This window comes from Excalfactoria chinensis, chromosome 22, assembly GCF_039878825.1.
Source record: "Excalfactoria chinensis isolate bCotChi1 chromosome 22, bCotChi1.hap2, whole genome shotgun sequence".
NCBI lineage: Eukaryota > Metazoa > Chordata > Aves > Galliformes > Phasianidae > Excalfactoria > Excalfactoria chinensis.
This window is the reverse complement of record NC_092846.1, coordinates 3,497,384-3,517,286: the sequence shown is the minus strand read 5'-3', so window position 1 is coordinate 3,517,286 and position 19,903 is coordinate 3,497,384. Positions and strand designations below refer to the sequence as shown.

Below are 19,903 nucleotides of genomic sequence, written 5' to 3'. Positions count from 1 at the left end.
GAAGAGGTTATTCCCGCCTCCATGGGATTCCTCTGGTGTTCTCAGACCTCTGTATGGAATCTAACACTGGCTGGATGTATGAGGTATGAGCATGATGTGCAGCTAATGTAACAAGGCTTTGCTCTAGAGCTTTGTTAGAGCTCAAAGGAAGTGCAATGAGAGTATATCCTACCTTCTGTACTGCACCGTATTCTTATCTGACATGACACAGCTTGTTTATTGTCTTTATTAAAGGTAATGCTCTTAATTTAATACAAGGATACAAGTTACCTGTTGCAGAGGATTCCTTTGGAGGCACTTGTGTGAAGCCCAAGTGAGTTCATGATGCACTATGTGTGGCCAGGACCTTGGTGATGGGAGAACCAAGTGATGTCGCCTCTTTAACCCGGTGAGGATTGTAGTGGGGTCTGCATCTGCTGCTGTAGTTGGAGATACTTGGCTGCGTGTGACTTAGGGCCCACAGTGTGCCCAACTCTGCTATTGCAGAGGGGTTGCCAAGGCATCCTGCGTCTCCACTGCTTCCTGGTGCTCTATAGGGGAACACCTGTCATGACTGTGGTGTCTGCATTATTTCTTGTCCCGTTTAAATAGGTTAAATCTTGTCAGCTTGCTCATACATTAAATGCAGCCCAGGAGGTTGCCTGCAGCACCCTGTGGGAAGCTGACCCTGCCAGGGAGGAGCTGGGACAGGAAAGTCTCCTTTGATGTGAAATAGAGGAGGCTGAGGGGCTGTGCTGTGGTGGGTAGAGGAGAGCCATCTCTTTCTCTTCCCTGTAGCGCTAGAAATAGGTGCAGAGGTAGTTAAACATCATCAAGGCTTTGCTTTCACTGCACAATGAAAGGCAGGGGAAGAACCCTCCTTTGGAAGTCAGTGCAGTGGGATATCTCTACTTTCCCTTTCTTCTTTGGAGTACTGAAGTGAAGAGCAGTGCTGTGGCAAGGATTGGGGCAGAGCCTGCTGTGTTCCCATCTCAGCTCTGTGTGAGGTGCAACCTGGTTCTGAGCCTGTGGGAAAGGGGCTGCAGTGATGCCCCAGCTTGGGGAGATGGGACAGAAGTGAAGCCTGCTGCCTGCAGGCTCCTATCAGTGCTCACCCTCTGGCTGTGCTTCCTTCCAGAGCTCCCCTGGGCCCTGTGCTCCTTAAGGCCGGGGTTTGCAAGAGTTGCATCAGAGCAGCAGAAGCACTTTCTCACTTTCTCCACCCCAACAGCTCCTTGAGCAAAGTGCCCTGAGAACAGCATGGAGCTCAGCCCCATGAGCACAGAGGGGGGAGCAGCAGCCAACTGCATCCCCAAGGGGAAGCTGCAGAGCTGGAGGGAGAGGAGGCAGCCCTGCTGTGCTTCCCCTCTGCCTGCTTCCCCTGAAGGCCTGCATTGCACAAATGTTCTGGAGTAAATTCGGCATCTGCTGAAGCAACAGGTCAGGAGGATTTGCATGGTGTGGTGGCCCCAGGGAAAGGTTTCTGCAACCTGGGTGCAGTTCTGGCTCAGCATAGGGAGAGAAAGCAGAGGGGGGTTGCTGTGCTGGGGCAGGGGAGAGGCTCTGCTGCACCCGTGCTTGCAGGTGCTGGCCTGGGGTGACCATGCAGCAGCATGTGTCTGCCCAAAGGCTGCTTAGCTTGGATGCAGCCTCCTGTAGAAATTAGCCAGTTTGCAGCTGGGTTTTGCTTCAGGAGTCCCAGGAGTGGGCAGTTCACAAGGCCTCAGTGCTTCTGGCACTTCTCTGAAGCATGGGGCCGTCCCGTCTCAAGCACCATGCAGGAGCCAGGTCAATGCAGGATGAGTCAGGCTGCTGCTATTTGCATTGCATCAGTTCCATGACGGTGTGGGTGCTGCATGGGCACGTTGGGAGGAGCAGTCCCTGCATGCCGTGCCCTGGGAAGCAGGGGTTGCAGTGGGGCTCAGAGCAGGATGGGGTTGGTGGCAGCTGTTGCACAGCAGCACAGGGTTAATTGACAAGCAGCAGCAAACAAGTCTGCCTGGTGCTGGCATGGAACTATTCCCAATAGAAGCTGTGGGGCTGGAGGCCAGTTCTTGCTGCAGGACTGACAAGCAGGGTCATATGCATTTGGACTGACCTTCAGCCATGAGCCAAGGCCCAGTTCTGTGCTGGTGCCAGTTACAAACTCCATCTCACAGCAAGCAGCAGCTGGAGAAGAGACAGAAGATGCTTAGTTTTGTCCTGTCCAGCCCAGAGAGCTTGGATCCATCATTGGCAAGCAAAAAGGCAGCTGGTGATGGCCCTACTGCTGTACCTACAGGGAAGGGTAGATGTGGGGCTGGAGCTGCAGTGGGGGCAGCTGAGAGGAGCAGCTGTTTTGCATAGGCTGCTCAGAAGGCAGGATTATCTGCAAGGGTAGGAAGTGCTGCTGCCACACGCTCCTTTGAACAGCACAATAAACACTTCCGTAAGTGAATCACGGCCGCAGCACACTTGCACCCAGTGCTCAGCACAGTTGGGCTGCTGTGGGGGGTTTGGGGCAGGGCTGGGCACCAGGAGCTGGTGCAGGCATGAAGTTGAATCAATGAGACCCAGTGGGAAGCAGCTGTCCTTTATTACGTATCAGCAGATGAAGGGCTGAGGGTGTGCAGCCCCCAGCCCCACTGCTCTGGGGGAGGTGAGTTGGTGTTGGCTGCTCCATGCTCACACTGCAGCAACTTGAGCTGCTTCCCCCATGACGAGTCCCTCCACCAGGGGCTGATCTGAATTGCAACACATGTGGGAAGATGCTGATGGAGGGGATGTATTCATCCAAGAAGGAAGTAAATGAGGCAGTGCTTGAGTTTTGCAATCCCTCCGTTGCCACAGCTCCTCCAGCTTGTGAAAGGTGATGGTGGGAACTTTCAGTGACCACAGTTCTTGTTCTGGGACACTCCCGATGCATTGCAACAGCTGAGGAGGATGCTGGCTGGGTCCCCAGGGCACACAGCCTATGCTATGGACACAGCCTGTGTGTGGCCCTGGCAGCAGGAACAGCACTGACTTGCCCTGGGGCAGAGCAGGAGGTGCTGTGTAGCTTTGAGCGGCGCTTGGCTCCCAGGTTTCTGTGCTGAGCATGAGGACTTGTAGCACCGTGATCCAGCACAGCACTGGCTGCAGTAAGAGCCACATGTGGCCAGGACCCCCATCTCCAAGCGCATGGGAAGCTGGCTGGCTGGGAGCTAAATGGGCTGGGCAAGGCAGGGCTGGGCAGGACCAGGCAGCACCTCGCTGGCACCAACTGCTATGAGATGAGGCTGATGAGATGGGCACATACAAGGACATGGGAACACAAGAGGACTGCACTGTCCCAGCTCTGGGTTGAACAAGCCCTTGGTACCCGACTCACGGTGGCACTTATAGCTCCTGCCTGGAGCTATAGAGGCTTCCTGGCCCTGGGATGAGCCATCAGTGCTGCTCCACCCCATAGAGTCCGTTGGCAGTTGTGCAAGGCCTGGGAGCCCCTTCCCCAAACACCATCTCACTGCAACCCCACATCCCCAGCTCTACCTGCAGGATCCTCCTCCTCATCCCCATTCAGCAACTCGGCTTCTCCCGGCAGCTCAGGGCTCTCTCTGCTGTCCCTCTGCAGGAGCTGGAACAGGGTATGAGTGACTGTATTGGGGGGGGGGGGTAAAAGGGGAACCCTCCAGAGATCCTTTGGACCCTGCAGGGTTACCCACCCGCTGCCGCAGCTCTTGCTGTTCCCGCAGCAGCTCCAGGAACCGGCTGCTCCACAGCAGCTTCTCAGCCCCCAACTCGGTGCAAAGGAAGCGGACATCATCCTCCAGAGCCTCCAACCTCCCCAGTGTGGCTTCATTGGCATCATGCAGCTGCTGCAGCTCCAGCACTGTCCAGGAACCACCGTTCTGCTCCACCTGAGCAGGCTGCAGAGCTCCACCTGCCCCTCAGCACCCACCTGTCTGTCTGGGCTCCAATGCAGCAGCAGCGGTGCCTTCCTCCTCTTCCTCACCATCATGGTCCACCCTCAGCAGCTGGAAGGCACCGTGGACTGAACCCCATTGCGTGGTGCCCGTGGAAACCCTTCTGGCCACCCAGCACTGCATCACTATGAGTCCCTACTGCTGGAGAGCCCCCGTGGGCATTGGGGTGTATGTGTGTGTCGGGGGGGGGGGACTTTACCTCCTCAGCAAACTGGAAGGCGATGTCCCAGCAGCTTGTGTAGCAGATCAGAAGGTACTGAGGGAGAGCACAGTGCAGTCAGACCCATAGGGGGCTAAGCAGGGTCTGGAGGTGGAGCAAAGACCCCACATCCCCAGGGCTCTTCACAACCACACAACCAACACCTCCTGCACGAGGAATGGGGCTGCAATCCCACAGCAGTGAGGGAGCCCCATGGTACTGACCCACAACAGCCTCCAGAGCCACTGCAGCCCCCTCAGAGTGGTCCTGGAGAGGGACAGGAGCTGCCAGCAGCTGGAGAGCAGGAGCTGCCTCCACCACGGCCTCCCTGGGCTGTGCTGCTTCCCCATGGGGATCCTGCAGACACGGAGTGGAATGGAGATGTGCTGCAGCAGCTGCAGGGTGCACCCAGCCCTGCCAATGGGAGAGCAACCAGCTGGGTCCCTCCTCCCCCTTTGCTGTGCCCACTTACTTACCTGGCAGTGCAGCCCAACTCAATGCGGGCGGGAGGTGCAGGGAGAGCTGCCTGTGCCCTGCAGGGTGCTGTGGTGGCTGCTGCTTTGCCTTCAGCCCCTTGCTCAGGATCGCTAAATGCCTGCCTAATCCTCTTGGTGACGAGGCCGTGCCGGGGATTAAAGGGACTTCTGCTTTACCTTCAGTCGCCATAAGGAGGATGGCTGCTGGGCCACCTCCCCTCTCTTTGCTCAGGATTCATCTTGTGCAAGCAAAGGATTTGAGGTTTATTGTAACTGTATTTGACTTTCATTAGCATTGATGTAAAAAACCTGGGCAGCCACAGCTGCAAGGTCAGCTGTCCTGGCCTGGGGAGCTTTACTCTCTCCAGCTGTGTAAGAAGAGAAAGGAAGGTCTCAAGAAATAAAGGGGAAGGTTTAGGCAATGCCAGGCTCCGTCTCACACCCCTCAAGCTGCTGACCTCAAACTGAGCAGATGCTCCCATTACAACGGCACCACCAGGAAGGTGATGCTGCAGCGCTGTCACTTGCTGGCAGCTCTTGCTCCGGGACGTGCAGCTTTGCTCCCTCTGCTGGAGCAGACCCCAGCGGACAAGGAGGCTTCTCAGTCTGAAAGCTGCAGCAGGACGGGACGGTGCTTCGAGCATTTACCATCGTGCTCAATGCTGTGATGGGCAGCAGATCTCCTCAATCAGAACAGACTGAGTCTGTTTGTCCCCCTTCCTTCGAAGGTTGCAGCACCCCCCAGTCCGTACTGCAGGGATGTGGAGCTGACGGATGCTTTGCCATAAGATCTTTGGTATCTCTGTGTGACAGGAGCCCTTTTGCTGCCTCTCTGCAGGGAAATGTTCTGGCCCAAGAGGTACAACGCTGTCCCTGAGGTCAGAAGTGCATCACGGACCCTTCGAGGTCAGGCCTTTCCTAACCTTGCTTTTACAACAGGGGAAAAAGAGCACCAAAGCAAAGCAGCTTTTGTACCAAGGTCAAGTAGTCAGAAACCATCAGCTAAGTCATCTTTTTTTTCCACTGCTACAGAAAAGCAGCCCCTGTTAGCACTTTATCCTACAGCTTCCATTCCTCTTTTACCTCTTAAGAGGAACAACTTTAAATATAAGAAAAAGTAGGGCAGCTTTGCTGCTCTCCCATTAAACCACTTCTGTCCCAGCAGCTCCCTATGGGCGAGCAGCAACAGCAGCGAACACTGAGCTGCCTCCGTTCCCTAATGAGAAAACAAGGGGGAAATGTGACCCTATGCATTCACCTTCACCTGCAGGGGTTGCACAGGGGAGATGGTCTTTGCTATTGCCACAAGGAGCTGCAACACAGGACCCCAAGAAAGCAGAAGTGCAGCAGGGCACAATCAAGGCTCTGCTGCAACACCAAGTAGATGGGAGGCTGTAAGGCAAGTGCTACAACCTTTTACATGGCATTCTCCCCCTCTGAGCTGTCAAAGCAAACCAAAGCATTACAGGTGACTGGTAATACAGTGCCTTGAGAAAAGCACAGCTCATTTCAACACCCGGATCTTGACTCGGTGGCTGCAGAAAAGCACCAAACATTCATCCCTCTGTGTACTTTCCCAGTGGCAATCCAAATTGCTCATCCCTTATCTGCAGGCACGCCGCCAGCAGCAGCACAAGGACTGCCTGCCATCCGAGCCCTACCTTGAAGCAGGATTAGTTGAACGTGGCTGGAGATGAATGCCTGGCAATCCATGTTATGTCTAATGCAGGAAAGCAAGCACAAAGGATTCCTCCAAAGGGTCACGGGATGCAAACAGCTGCTGTGTGAAACTGGAAGCACTGAACGGAACATGGGAAGAGAGACGAATGTGACTTTTATTGTTGATGTACAAATGAGGGAAGTTTGTATTAAAAAGAGAATCTACCCAACGTCAGAGATATAGCAAAGAGCAAGACGGCTCTGAGCTCCTGCACATCTAAAAGCACTGTGCCAACATCAGGGGATGGCATTGAAAAGTAATGGCAGAGAAACTGGGTGACCACCTTGTTCTGTGCTTACCTAAGAATCAAACTGAGCTGATCCACAAAACAAAGAACCTTCCTCTCTTACGAGCATTAAAACAAACCAACCAAAAGCCCGTTTATTAACGATGCACTCTGGGTTAAAACAAACCAACCCAACAAACAAAGGAACAAACAAAACCACAAAGCTACGTCTCGGTAACAAAAGTAACCTAAAAGCCTTACAGCGTGGATGGGACATGGTGAATCACAGCCCTACTCCAGCAGGAGATGCCTCCCCGTGGTTTTATAGCAATAAAATCAGCTGATTGAAGGGAGAACCTGACTGAGCTGGAAGCGCAGAACAGCCAGGAATGGAGGACTACAACAACGACACCTTCATCTCCTGTAACACAGCTTATCTAAATATGATGCAAAGACACGTCCCAAGACTTTCTCCCCCCCCCAACACAGTTCTTTAGAGTGGACCGCTCCCTTCTGCACACACGTGGCCAGAGAGCTGCCATTGAGCTCGTTGGGATGACTGGAGTTATTCTTGGTGGGGATTCATGTAGGCCCGGATCCCGGAATCTTCAGCACTGATGTTTCTAGTAGTCCTGCAGAGACAGGAGAAGATGGGCACATTAAGACCTTTCTATTTCCACCTCTGCTGGCAGAGCTGGGATTCCTTGCCTTCTCTCATTCTACACACCATCAGGTGAAGGCAAAAGAGGTTTGTTTTGCAGCCCAAACCAGGTGCTGTTATCGCTGCACTTCACGACAGAACAGAAAGATGCAAAACAGCTTTTTTTTTGCTCGTAAAAAGCACACGCGGCTTCAATGCAACCCTGCTCCGTAACGAGCCCACCTGGGCTCATTTACTATTACATCTGGAAGACGATGCTTATGCTTCATCCCTACGCATACCCCAAGCACAAAAGCAACACCTCATATCATGGCAGAGGAGGCTTGTTTTTTTTCCAGGATGAGCAACAAAAACGGTGACAGAGCACTGATACTTACAGCTCTCGGCTTTTTGTTTAACTTGAGATCAATCCTGTGGTTGGAAAGATAAGAGAAACGTCCATTTCAATACGTTACACAAACAGTGGGTCTCAAAAGAACCAGCTACTGCATATGGCACAGGCTACAACAAAGGCTATTCGGTTAATTCAATCCACATTCTCAATTGGGCTGAGCCAAATCGCTGTCCCAATATTACTGGACAAGAGAGCAGCAATGAGAGGGAGAGTGGATTCTTTATCCTTTGCCACAATGCATATTCAGTCCCATTCAGAAAAGGAGTTAATAAAGATCACGGGGATATTATGTAGCATAAAGAAACACGGTTACGTACGCATGCTCTACGTTAACTGGTTAGATGTGGAACTATGGCACAGGTCATTATTCAGACATAGCAGTAAGGGTTATTGGAACAGAGAGAGGAGTTTAAGGTGGCGGGGATTACAGGAGACAGAGGTAGGGAGTTGGTTATGTTACATCCAGAAGGAAATAACCAAATCTACACTGATCTCCTTGAGAAGCAAAGCCAGAAGAATCAGTTTCGAAGCTACGTTATTAAAAGAGCTCGTCTATTTCAAACCCGGAGCAGAGAGGTAAAGGAGAGTGAAGTTAATTCAATTTGTTTTTTTTTTGCCGAAGTTATTAAATAAAAGGTTACCTCCATCACGCTTTGCTGTTTTTAAAATAACCTTCCCAGCCTAACCTAATATACATACCTACAATTAAACAGATAAACTATGGGTTAGAAAGGTCTCAAAAGGCACATCGGTGTCTACACACTAACAACACAGCACAAGTACTAATTCAAGTCAAACTTACTCAAAGTCATAATCAAACATGCCAGACGGGCTGAGGGGCAGCATTTGAAAGGAAGAAAGCAATAGAAATTAATACACTAAGGAATTCAATCCATTAGTCCATTAGCCACCCTAAGCGAGAATGCTAAAAAAAAACAACAAGTTAAATGAAGAAATAAAAGCCAACGTTCAAACGCCATCAAGTTCTGCAAGGTGTCTTTAACCAGAATGGGGCACAAGAGAAAGCGCTGCGGGTTGGATATTGACCCATTCCCGGGTGGATCTCAGGGATGGGGAGGTGTTAGGAGCGGTGTTATGCAGGGAATGCTGTGTGCTGAGCTCAGAGGGAGAGCAGAAAACAGATTTGCTCGCAAAACCTCCAACGGGGTGCTCAGAAAGCAGTGGCTTTGTCTGGATTATTAAGCAAAGCAAAGCTTGTTCAGGCAGAGGTGGACACAACCATGAAGCCCAACGTGGCCACGTACGCACTCCACGTTCCCAAAACTCACACAACACACAGCCTTCCACCCACAGCCCCTTTGGGAGCTCAGAACGGCACCGTGGCTGAGCCCAATGAGCTCGTTGCATTCCCACCCCACATCTCAGCTCTCACACTTCACCCCAACACTCACTGCTCTACTTGGTGCTTCTCAGCACCGGATCCCTATGAGGAAGGACTGTTTTCCCCTGAAACGCTTTTTAGCCCTGAGAATAATTGCTGAACGCATAGAAAATCACTATCTGGGCCTTCTATGGTCCGAGGGAACAGGGGATGGCTTCAATAAAGCACTGCCATGTGATCCCCTGTTTTAATAGTCAGAAATGAACCCAGCTATTCACACCAGCTCTGCTCAATTTGAATCCAGCTCTCCTCGCTGCCACTGGTGCCTTCAGAGCATCCGTTCCCAGCACCTCCCAGTCCTTCAGGTGAGCAGAGCTCAAACGTAGGCTGGAAATGAAAGAGCTTCTGAATGAGCTGTGCCATTAAACAAGCTGGGACTGGCTTTTGTTTGGTTTCAACCTAGATATACTTGAAGATCACTCAGGCTCTTCCTGCTGAAATTTAGGGGGCAGATGTTAGCAGCAATCACAGCTTCTAACAGTTTGCATTACAGAACACATCGAATCACTTTTCACTACCTGGCCGTGCTAAGCATTACTGCAAAATCCTTTCGGTTCTTTAGATGCATCTCTTAGGATGATAAGAATTGCCATACCAGATCACACCAGGGCTCCTCATGTCCAATATTGTGTCTCCAACAGTAGCTGCTTCACAGGAAGGAATGCAGAAGAAACCCCAAAGCAACACAAGCTTTCAGTAGGGCACTTTCTTCCTAACTCTCGTCACTACAGTTTGGGTGATGTAACGGAGCAAAAGAGTTGACATTATTTATGGCATTTGCAGCAGACCCCGCTGTACCTGCAGCAGATTGCTTTGTGGTCCACGTAAGCGCCCAGCAGTGCTTTGTATTCTGTTTGAAACGGCAGCATTCTTATGCTGTACTTCAGTCGTACAGATTGAAGCGGTTTAGAGACGTGCTCTGTTGCTCCTGGCCTTCCTCCCAACTGCCCGAGGGCTAAAAAAACCACTTCTGAACTGTTTCTGCTTCCTAACTCAGGAGGAACCCAAAAGGACATCCAATGCTTTGGGATGTGTGCCTGAATAAGGCTGCTGTGGGAAGAAAACCCTGACCTTCCAATTAAGAATGCTAATGGCTGGAAACCTAACTAATAAGTAGTAATTAATTAGCTCTCAGGCACTACACCTACCTTGGTGTCTCCCAGATCGACCTTTTCCCTGCAGTCCCTGTGGGATCTATCACTAGACTTTAAAACACTTGTATGGGAAAGCTCCTCAAAGAGGAACATCCATCCGTACCCAAAGCCAATGAGCTCAATAAGAACCTGACATCCAGGGAAAGCAGCACTGGAATTCAATGATTCCCAATTTGGGAGCTGTCAGCTCATTGTGCTGCATTAAGGGGTAGAAGTGGTCACCTAAATTCAATCATAAAGAGCTCAGGAAATCTGTTTCATGCGAATTTCAGGCCAGTTTAATAACAAAAGCTTGTGGTCTGCGTGATAAAGCAACTTGTATAATCAAAGGGCTCTGGGACACGCCAACAGGAAAGCTTTGGAGTAGAAAATGTAGCAAAGATAGTGAGTGCCAGCAGCCCCCAGAAGCTGTTTTCCATCCTCCTCCTCCAAAGAAAGCACTGACATTCCTATCTCCCTCGGCTCTGTAGAAACCAAAGAACAACCACAGGAGGCCAGGGCTGTCATCTTCCTCTAGTGCAGGGAAGACAGCTTTATTCTGCTTGAAAAGAGAACAGAACCGACAAAGCCTGGTCAAAACCACCTGAGCTGTGAGTACCCTGTGCTGCCTGTTGAGCTGCCTCAGCACGCCTTCCCCTCCCTGACACAAGGAGAGCAGCAGGAGCACAGGCTGCAAGGCAGCTTCAAAGCAACTGATAGAACCAAACGACCTGATGAGTGACTAGCTCCCTTCACATAATCAACAAGAGCCAACCATTCCCATTGCACTCCTAGAAGGCTGCCCCGGTGCCACTGACCTGTGTCGATTTTTGTTCTTCCTTTTTTTGTGGCTGCTGTGATGGCTTCCAGAAGTGGAAGAAGCGGCTTTTTGGGGTTTCACCCCTTGAACTGATCCATCCAATTCTTCAGCATCCTCCTGGCTGGGTTCGTTCTCTTGATTATGGAAGTCTGGAGATGTGTCACTTTCTGTCCCACTGCCCGGCTCCCCTGGAATGGGATGAGAAGCAGAAGAGCTCAATGATTATCAACTCACTGTTCACATCCCAGGGCTGCTCCTGCAAAGCATGGGGGGAAAAAAAGACTACAAGAGCTACAGGCAGCCAAGATTCTAGTGCCAAGAACTGGAAATGCAGCCCTGCTGTCTGACCCAGAGTGATGGTGACAGCAGAGGGAAAGGTCTTAAAGCTGAAGGCCCACAACAGATTGCAGCCTCCAGTAGCGGAGCTCTCATCTCCTCCCATAGCCACGTGAAGCTGATGGAGAGACACAAGACACCGAAATGCCATCACTTCAGTCCTGGTTTCTCCATCCAAAGTAGAGCCCAACAAAGCAAAGATGGGGCCGAGCTGTGGGGAGAAGCTCAATCCTTCCTAATTCTGCCAAACGAGGAGGCGACTTACGCTTCTCGATGAGCTGATCCTGGACTCCAGCTAAAGCACTGACAGCCTGGAAGGACGAAATGGGTGTTAATGACAACAGGGATGCACTCATTGCTTAACAGATGCCTTGGGATGGGCTTAACCGATGGGTGGGAGCCGGGGGCGGCCCCGCAGCACTCACCGCAGCAGAAGTGACCGAGGATTTGCTGAAGAGCCGCTCGGCCTCTTTAAACTTGCGGTTCCTGCGGTCGTTTTTGCTGTTGGAGTTCCTGCAAAGGGGAGAAGCGGATGGATGCGGACCCCGAGGGGGGGGTTGAGGTTGGGATGGGGGTTGGGGGTCGCACTCACTTCTGGTTGGTGAGGTAACGGTCCCACCCGCGGATGATGTTGCCGTACATCTGCGTGTCCTCCAGGTAGCTGCCTTCGAAGGCGTAGATCTGCCGTTCCAGGTTGGCCAGCGTCTCCTACCGGGCACAGCGCGATGCATGAAAGCGGGCCGGGCCCCAACGTAAGGCCACAACTACGACCATAAACACAGGCCACACCGCCGTCCCTCGCCCTCCCCCTCCGTCCCCCCGGGTTCCCCGCTCACCGCCAGCTCCTGTTTGCGTTTCACCAGCTCGGCCAGCTCCCTTCGGGTATCCGGGATCTGCGGAGGTCCGCCGGCCTTGGCGTGCAGGGCGGCCATGGCGGCTGCGGCCTGCGAGGAGCGGGCGGGGCTGCGGGGAAGCGCCGCTAGGGGGCAGCACTGAGCTCCGCTCCGCCCCTCCGCTCCGCCCCGTGTCGGGCCGCACCGCCTCAATGGGGACAGGGGAGGGGGTGAATGGCAGCACTAAAGGTGTACAAGGCGAACCCCGAACATAAGGGGTGTGTTACACCTGCATGAGTTACATTGATCTGCGGGTGCTACAGAGCACAGCTGCAAAACCCTCTTATGTCAGAGACCACAACATGGGGGGAAAAGGGATACCAAGAAAAGAAACATTACAATAAATAGGGCTAAATTAACAAATTCTTTATTTAAAAACCTCGAGATTGTGTGTATCTATATATATTTATATAAAGGAGATCCTTCAGGCCAAGATCCATTCTGCTTACTATATGAAAAACTCCATCGACGCCCCGTATTTACACCATCGATGCTCCAGGATGCAATGGTTGTGTGTGTGGCCACAGGACAAACCAGGCTAAGCAGCCAACAGTGTGTTCAGCATCAACAAGCAAACCATAGGGAGGAGATAGCCACAAAGGGGTGAGATGTGTTCTCTCTTTGCCAGTAAGTGGAATTGGGGTTTTTTCTTTCCTATTCCTAAAGCATTGTTTTCTTTTCCAGTGGGGGAGAATGGTAGAAACCAACGATAGCTTCATTTCTTTTTATATATATTTATGTATATAAAGAAAAACTTCAATAGTGCAAACTGGGTGAGAACATGCCACCACGTAACGAGTACAGCTACAAACAAAGACTTAAAGTTACTCATGGAGCCGATAGAAACAAAAGGGTCTGATTTAGGAGGAGATACTCGACAGCCACAGTTTCTGTGCTGCAATGTATAGTGGATGTGTGCGTTGACGTGGACCTCAGCCCTCCCAAATCACATCATTGCAACCTAAAGAACCTCAGGATGTGTTTAATTTTATCCTGACTTACCTTGGAATTGGCAGGCAGCACAGCCTGGGGAAATGCCCCTTGTGCTCACAGTGCAGACCCACATCAATAGACCTTGGGATGGGGAGCTTTGCAGTGTTTCTTTAGTAACAAACCAGTTCTCCCTTCTAGAACTATTAACTGGCCAAGGACTTTGGCAAACTCTACCAAACAAGACGCGTTACAAACAATGCATGGGGTTACTTTTGAAACCAACACCTCAGTTCAGTAGCATTTGCAAAGGTTTATGACAAAACAGAGAAGAAAAATATTCTTAAATACTCTTGCTGTGTTCGACATCATGGGTTTTTCTATCCAGTCTTTGAACACCTGCTGAATGTTTCCAGCATCAGATCATTCACATCCAGCTGCTCTTTTTGCTTGTCGGGGGGGGGAAATAAGTTGGATTTCCCAATATGCAGAGCTATCAAAGCCACATATTCAATGGAGTCCCCCTAAAGAAACCATGGGAAGCAGTCAGCAACAGAAGGACTTTAAGGCAATAAGAAGCACCAGAGCTTTGATGCTCCAACATTTACATCCCAATGCGTGTTTTATTGTAAAAGATCCCTCTCCCCTGCTCCCCCCCCCATCCCCAATTGCCTTCTTGTCTGTTAACTGTCGGACTCTTCCTCCTTCTCCTCTTCCTCATCATCGTCCTTTGCGTTGGCCTCTGATTTATCAGAAGATTCATGGAGAAGGACGTACTCCCTGCTGCTGAACCCGAATTTCAGTACATCCTTTTCTTTCAGTTCGTAGTAACGCTGAGGCTCAATCCTCTGGTTGTTTAGAAAAGTACCATTGCCAGAACCAAGATCAATTATATACGGCTTTACCCTGCGGCCAATGGTGCCATCAGCGCGTGTGTGCTCCACAAGCCTGGCAAAACAAAAACAACAACCCATCAAGTCAATGATAACACGTGCATTTTTCAACACATCAGCCCCATTACAGTGAATACTTAACCATGCTTCAAAGATCTGAGCAAAAACAATGAGAGGAATGAGAGATGGGACAAGGAAACACTCAAGATTCTGACAGGCTGCTTCACCCCCTAAAACTTATCATCATATAACACAGTGATTCCTGAAACAGAACAGCTGGCTGTTCCTTAAGAGAGCAGCTCTGCCTCCTGAAGCACGCAACCCCTGCTGCTTCCAAAGGAGATTGGCAGCCTTTGTTGTGAAGGAGCAAATGGGAAACTCTCCTTGAAACGTTCTTTACTGCCAATCCCACCTGCTAATAACTCCAGTTCAGATATACATGCAGTTCTGTATTTCATCCTGCTGTGTTATGTGTCTTACTTAAAGGCTGCTTATGGTTAAACAAAAAGGAATTATAGATATGTTACATTCATACCTAAATTCCATCTACCTAATGAGCAAACACGCACTTTCTAACCTGTGCACATCCAATTTGTTCTTTCATTCCCTTTGCAAACAAGTAACCAAACAATCCCCATCTACCAGAGGGATACAGAGCAATACTGACCGGTACTGAAACACAGCGTGTTGCTTTGAGCAGGAGGGATGATCAATGGGAATATCTGCTATCCTGCGGTGCCTGCCCAGGAGATAAGCGCTCTGCCTGTGAATGTACATGACCGGCAGGAACTCATCATTTTTAAAGGGATAGAGACGCCATCGTTTCTTTGGAATCCGAGCTTCTGGGGGCTCACTGTATTTAATCACAACCCCTCGGAAAGTGTTGGTATCCTCCAGAAGGGCACCAGACAGTTCAAAGCTCGGTTTTTCTTTGTTTACAGCTTTATCTTTTGGTTTCTTATCAGACTGCCTTTGTTCTGGGTTCTGCTCGACGCCGCTGCCCTCGTTGTTCTGTCGATGCTCTCGCCTTCTTTCATTATAGAACTCCCTCTCCGCTTGCTGCTCGCGGATGTTCTGAACGTCTCTCTCTCGCTCGTGGCCTCGACCTCCAGGCCTTTCCTCCTTTTTCCTCCTGTCTGAGTGATCTCTGTGCCTGTCTCTGTCGCCGCTTCTGTCCCGCCTGTGTTCCTGCTCTGATGTGTGTCTCTGCTTTCGCTCCTCGTTCCCCCTGCGAGGATGATCATCTCGTTCCTGAGGGAGAAGACAGAAAACACGTGAAAAAACACAGACTGTAACACAGTGCACGTATATCTAGATACATTTATTGCCTTGCAAAGTGAATTCCCACAACTCGGGCCGAACAACACAAGGCTGACGGAGCGCAACGCACCAAAACAACAGGAAAACGAGCCTTCAGGAACAGGCTTCTCAGCCTGCAGGGACAGCAGCGGCTGCGCTCATTATAAGGTACAAACACTGAGTTCCTTACAGGCAAACACCAAGCAGACAGCGAGGAGATCCTGCACTGTGCGACTCTCCCTTCCTAAAGCGCAGTTCTAAAAGGCTTAAAGACCTTCCAAGTACGTTCTGTACCTCCACAGCCACCTCCAGGCCCCAAAGCCATCTCTGAGGCACCACATTGCCGGGCCTCGCCGCCCCCAACGCCAAATGGCCCCCATCGCCATTTACCTGCTTTACCCTCACGGCTCCGTGATGCGGACTCCGGCTCCTCCTGCCCCGCGGGGACCTGCTCCTCCGGCCGGACCTGCTCTTCCTTTTAGGCGATCTTTAAGACAAGGACACGAGCAATGAGCGCGGCCTGATGGTCACGGCGCAGGCCGCGGGGCCGCCAAGAGGCCTCTTACCTGCTGCTCCTGCCCCGCCGCTCCTCGGTAGGCGGCGATTGGCTGCCACGAGCCGAACGGGAGGCAGATCGCCGCGGGCTGCGCTTCTCGGCCTTCACCGCCGGCTCCCACCGCCGTCTGTCCCGGCGCCGCTCGGCTGCGGCCTCCATGGCGCTACCGGCCGCCACAAAGGGAAGTACGCGCCGCACGGAAGTACTTCCTCCTGAGCGTTAGCCCAACGCGCCTGCGCAGACATGCCCCCTTCCGCGCATGCGCTTTGTAGAACAACGGAGCGGCTCGGTTACCATAGCGACGAGCGCCGCCATGATCCCCCCGCCGGACTCCCTGCTGCGCTACAACCCGCCGATGCTCGTAAGCCGCCGCACCGAGAAGCGCTCCCCGGAGGTGAGTGTGACGGGGGAGGAGCGGCCCGCACCGCAACCGGCCCGCACTCACCGCTTTATCCCTACAGGCCCTCCCGTTGAAGGGCACCCCACAGGCCTCCCCGCCGCCGGGCCCTGTCCCGCCGTCCCGACCTCGTACGGCCGCAACCGCCGCATCAACGAAGGAACCGCAGGAGATCCTGAACGCCATCTTACCGCCGCGGTGAGCCGGGAGGGGGGGGGGGGACACATAGAGCCGGACCTCGGGACCGTCCCGCCGAGCTCCGCTGCTTTCCCGGTGCAGGTCGTGGGAGGAGGATAACCGGCTGTGGGTGCAGGAGGTGTCCAGCGTTCCCAGCACGCGGCTGGATGTCGTACAGCTGCAGGAGCAGCTGGATCTGAAGCTGCAACAGAGACAGGCGAGGGAGACCGGCATCTGCCCAGTGCGCAGGGAGCTCTACTCACAGTGCTTCGGTCAGTGCTCACGGCGTCCACACTTCAAATAACAGCATGGAAAGGGCGTTTTACATATAGATACAGGGGCTTAAACGTTGTATTGCTTGTATGTAAGTCCAATAGTTAACTTAAAAACACTGCAAAAAGCCTTTAGCTGTGCCTACACCAAAGACACAGCGCTGGTCTTCTACCTGCAAGGGAAGCTATTGGAAAGCTGCATAAAACCATGACGGGTTTGAAGGGTTTTGCTGTTGATGCTACAGCTGTAATGCAACAAAACTGTGACCGTCTCCAGCTGAAATCAATGCCGCTTTTGTGGTGCAGAGAGCAGGTAAAAGTTGACTAGCCCCGGATCTTGTGCACATCCAGCATTCCCAACTCAGTGTAACTGTGTCTTTGTACCCCTTCTTTAAAGATGAGCTGATCCGTGAAACCACAATTAACTGTGCAGAGCGAGGACTGCTGCTGCTTCGAGTCAGGGATGAGATCCAAATGACAATTGCTGCTTACCAGACGCTGTACGAGAGCAGCATCGCATTTGGCATGAGGAAGGCACTGCAAGCAGAGCAAGGCAAATCTGACATGGAAAAAAGAGTAAGCTGGTCTGTTAACCTTATGTCGTATCACACAAAGCAAACTGTGTTATGGGCTTATATGTATCAAAATCAATTATTTCTGCTTCCACTGGATGGCAGTAAAGTGTATCCAAATACTGCTGAACTGCATTTCGTAATTACCTGCTTCTATTCCTGTAGCCTTTTATAATCCATACAACATAACATTGTCTCACCGCTGTAGAAAATTGATTCATAACAAACAAAACATGAGAGATCTGTGTTATTTTCCGAGATTGAAGAGTTAGAAGAGGAGAAGCGGGTGCTGGAAAGACTGGTGAGTGAAGAGAAAGCAAAATGTGAAGCCATTGAGAAACGTGAAATCGAAAAGCAACAGCTAGAGGAAAAGAAACATGCTGAAGAGGTCCAGTTCCTGAAGAAAACCAATCAACAGCTGAAGGTTAGTAAAGAAATGCGGTTCTAATGGTAAAGCCCAGCATTCTGCAATTAAAGATGTAAAAGGAACTAATTTTATCCTTACTGTTCCTAGCTTACGGTTTTGCTATGAGGGTGAGCAGTGATAGGACAAGGGGGAATGGTTTGAAACTGAGACAGGGGAGGTTTAGGTTGATATTAGGAGGAAGTTTTTCACCCAGAGGGTGGTGACGCACTGGAACAGGTTGCCCAAGGAGGCTGTGGATGCCCCATCCCTGCAGGCATTCAAGGCCAGGCTGGATGTGGCTCTGGGCAGCCTGGGTTGGTCATTGGCAACCCTACACACAGCAGGGGGTTGGAACTGTACCTTTGTGGTCATTTTCAACCCAGACCATTGTATGATTCTAGGAGGGGTGAGCACATGTCACTGACATCTCTAACCTCCAAAAATCTGTTATGTCACATTTGAAGTGTAATTACTGTAATGTGGGTATAAACATTCTTCCTATTCACTTGTTGCTTGCTAAGACAGTCTCATGGAAAACACTTTCTCTCCCATGGTGATCTTGACTGGATTACTGAAATCATTTTGTATCTGAAAGGAGTAATTCTGTGTATGCTACTTTAATGAAAACAGAGCTTCTGTCAATTACTTTGCTTTCAGAAGGGGAAAAAAAATGTAATCATAACCATAAATGTTTCTGGCTAGAGCCGAAATACTTCCTTTACACCAAGCTGCCCTCCTGATCTTCACTATTGCTACAGTTTTTCCTTTCTAAACCATTAACGTCCTCGGGCCATCTTGAAGTGTTTTAGGGCACAAAATACAGTAACTGTTGGAGCAAATATGTGCAGGGCTGAACCCATGTTTCCTCCTTGAAGTATTTTAACAGCTGTGCATATATCACTGTGGTAGTTTATTTTTACGGCAGCTCGAGGAAGAGAGCAATCTAAAAGTCCTGGAAGCCTCCCACACTTCTTAAGCTCTGATCAATCCCTTCACTGGGCGTCAAGTTGTCTCAGGAACTGAAAAACTTGCTGTTCCCAGCTACTTTTGTCCTCAAGTCAGTCTGTGTTCCAAACCCTAGAGAGCCAAATATTTAATTTAGCTAACATAGTCCAGCCTGAAATCAGAGAATTCAGACCACTGTTTCAACAGCTTTTATTTAATTTCCTCTTCAATGCTTTACATTATAAAATGAGCCTTTCATTGTATGGAGCCAAGGCCAGCTCTTTTCTTCTCAGAAAGCAACAAGTGTGTATGCCAAGAATGAAAAGCTAATTTATAAAACATGTAGTGAGGAATGGAGTAGCTGGGGAAAAACCCCTGCTCTGTTCCTCTTGAAGTACCACAATATCGCTCAGCTCCTCTCTTTGAATATCTAACAGCCAATTTATCACTTCTCAGCAACGCCGCTTTTATTTTCTAGATTGAATCTAATTTGACTTACTCTCCCATTTGCTTTTCAGGCTCAACTTGAAAGCATCCTTGCACCAAATAAGTAGATTTTTTTGCTGTCCTCCAGGCTGCGCTCAGAAGAGCTGTCAGAGCACAAAGTTTGCAATTAATAACCAAGATTTGTCTTCATAAAACAATACTGAATTTTCACTTACCGGTAACTGAAAGCAGTCTAAATTGCATTATTTCTCCCTTTTTCTCATTAAGAATTGAAATTGAAAAGCCTCACTAATGACTGTGCCTTCTTCCTGTGCCATCACAGCATTCAGCTCCTTGATACATGAGCATATCTGGGACTTGTTTGTTGGCAATATGCTAGATGATCTTCAAAGCAATAAACTCATAAATGCTTTCACATGCAAGCATCTCTAACATTATTACTCTGAAAAGTTACAACATTGAGAAGCAATTTATCAAGTGTCTACACTCACTGTGTGTCACACTGACTATCAGGTTTTAGGTAGCTCTTGGACAGAAGGCAGTTGTTAGAGGGTACTTCCCGAGTGTGTGCAAGTCAGTTGGTGTTATTTAGGATGAGCAACACCAAAGCTCTCTATGTGCTTCTTTCTAATGAAACCAAGAGGTGTGATACCATTCCAAGCAGCACTTCTCAGTGAAAGCAAACCAAAGCTCCAATTGAGGTATCGACACAACTAGCTAGATATGAAAAGCAAACAGACATAGGAAGAATAACTCACCATGCTCACTCTCCATAAAGCTCATTTCCAGAAGAACAAAATCTGAGGAACGTTTCAGGAAGTGTTTT

The 19,903-nt window shown here is 50.3% G+C and overlaps 3 protein-coding genes across 6 annotated transcripts; 1 reads left to right on the top strand and 2 right to left on the bottom strand.

The window, feature by feature from the left end:
• Positions 1 to 6,415: 6,415 nt before the first annotated feature.
• Positions 6,416 to 12,278, bottom strand: MEAF6 (MYST/Esa1 associated factor 6). Of its 4 annotated transcripts, none has more exons than XR_011905765.1 (8): positions 12,127 to 12,278; positions 11,883 to 11,998; positions 11,716 to 11,803; positions 11,556 to 11,601; positions 10,953 to 11,142; positions 8,241 to 8,298; positions 7,583 to 7,616; positions 6,416 to 7,176 (listed from the first exon to the last, which is right to left on the bottom strand). XR_011905765.1 is itself a non-coding variant. In XM_072355518.1 (8 exons), the coding sequence occupies exons 1-8, from the start codon at positions 12,220 to 12,222 to the stop codon at positions 7,168 to 7,170; spliced, it is 609 nt and encodes a 202-aa protein (XP_072211619.1). In that variant the 5' UTR covers positions 12,223 to 12,278; the 3' UTR covers positions 6,416 to 7,167. The 4 variants fall into 4 exon arrangements, 3 of the variants coding, with proteins under 3 accessions (XP_072211619.1, XP_072211621.1, XP_072211622.1); XM_072355518.1 differs by lacking the exon at positions 8,241 to 8,298 and adding an exon at positions 8,402 to 8,431; XM_072355520.1 differs by lacking the exon at positions 8,241 to 8,298.
• Positions 12,279 to 12,528: 250 nt separating this feature from the next.
• Positions 12,529 to 16,136, bottom strand: SNIP1 (Smad nuclear interacting protein 1). Its single transcript, XM_072355265.1, has 4 exons — positions 15,872 to 16,136; positions 15,696 to 15,792; positions 14,674 to 15,257; positions 12,529 to 14,061 (listed from the first exon to the last, which is right to left on the bottom strand). Exons 1-4 carry the CDS (start codon positions 16,018 to 16,020, stop codon positions 13,797 to 13,799), a joined length of 1,095 nt encoding a protein of 364 aa, XP_072211366.1. The 5' UTR covers positions 16,021 to 16,136; the 3' UTR covers positions 12,529 to 13,796.
• On the top strand, positions 15,989 to 19,844 carry DNALI1 (dynein axonemal light intermediate chain 1). Its single transcript, XM_072355266.1, has 6 exons — positions 15,989 to 16,255; positions 16,323 to 16,456; positions 16,538 to 16,707; positions 17,105 to 17,283; positions 17,539 to 17,703; positions 19,149 to 19,844. The coding sequence occupies exons 1-6, from the start codon at positions 16,121 to 16,123 to the stop codon at positions 19,182 to 19,184; spliced, it is 819 nt and encodes a 272-aa protein (XP_072211367.1). The 5' UTR covers positions 15,989 to 16,120; the 3' UTR covers positions 19,185 to 19,844.
• Positions 19,845 to 19,903: the final 59 nt, after the last annotated feature.

Coding starts and splice junctions, on each gene's coding strand:
- SNIP1 (XM_072355265.1), bottom strand. CDS start 16,020: ATGGAGGCCGCAGCCGAGCGGCGCCGGGACAGACGGCGGTGGGAGCCG. Junction 15,258..15,695: donor GAGCCGTGAGGGTAAAGCAG/GTAAATGGCGAT, acceptor CTTCTCCCTCAG/GAACGAGATGATCATCCTCG. Junction 14,062..14,673: donor CACGCTGTGTTTCAGTACCG/GTCAGTATTGCT, acceptor TTGTTTTGCCAG/GCTTGTGGAGCACACACGCG.
- MEAF6 (XM_072355518.1), bottom strand. CDS start 12,222: ATGGCCGCCCTGCACGCCAAGGCCGGCGGACCTCCGCAGATCCCGGAT. Junction 8,432..10,952: donor AAGAACAAAAATCGACACAG/GTCAGTGGCACC, acceptor GCTGCCCCTCAG/CCCGTCTGGCATGTTTGATT. Junction 7,617..8,401: donor ATGTTTGATTATGACTTTGA/GTAAGTTTGACT, acceptor TTCCAACCACAG/GATTGATCTCAAGTTAAACA.
- DNALI1 (XM_072355266.1), top strand. CDS start 16,121: ATGCGCTTTGTAGAACAACGGAGCGGCTCGGTTACCATAGCGACGAGC. Junction 16,256..16,322: donor CCGAGAAGCGCTCCCCGGAG/GTGAGTGTGACG, acceptor TTATCCCTACAG/GCCCTCCCGTTGAAGGGCAC. Junction 17,284..17,538: donor AATCTGACATGGAAAAAAGA/GTAAGCTGGTCT, acceptor TTATTTTCCGAG/ATTGAAGAGTTAGAAGAGGA.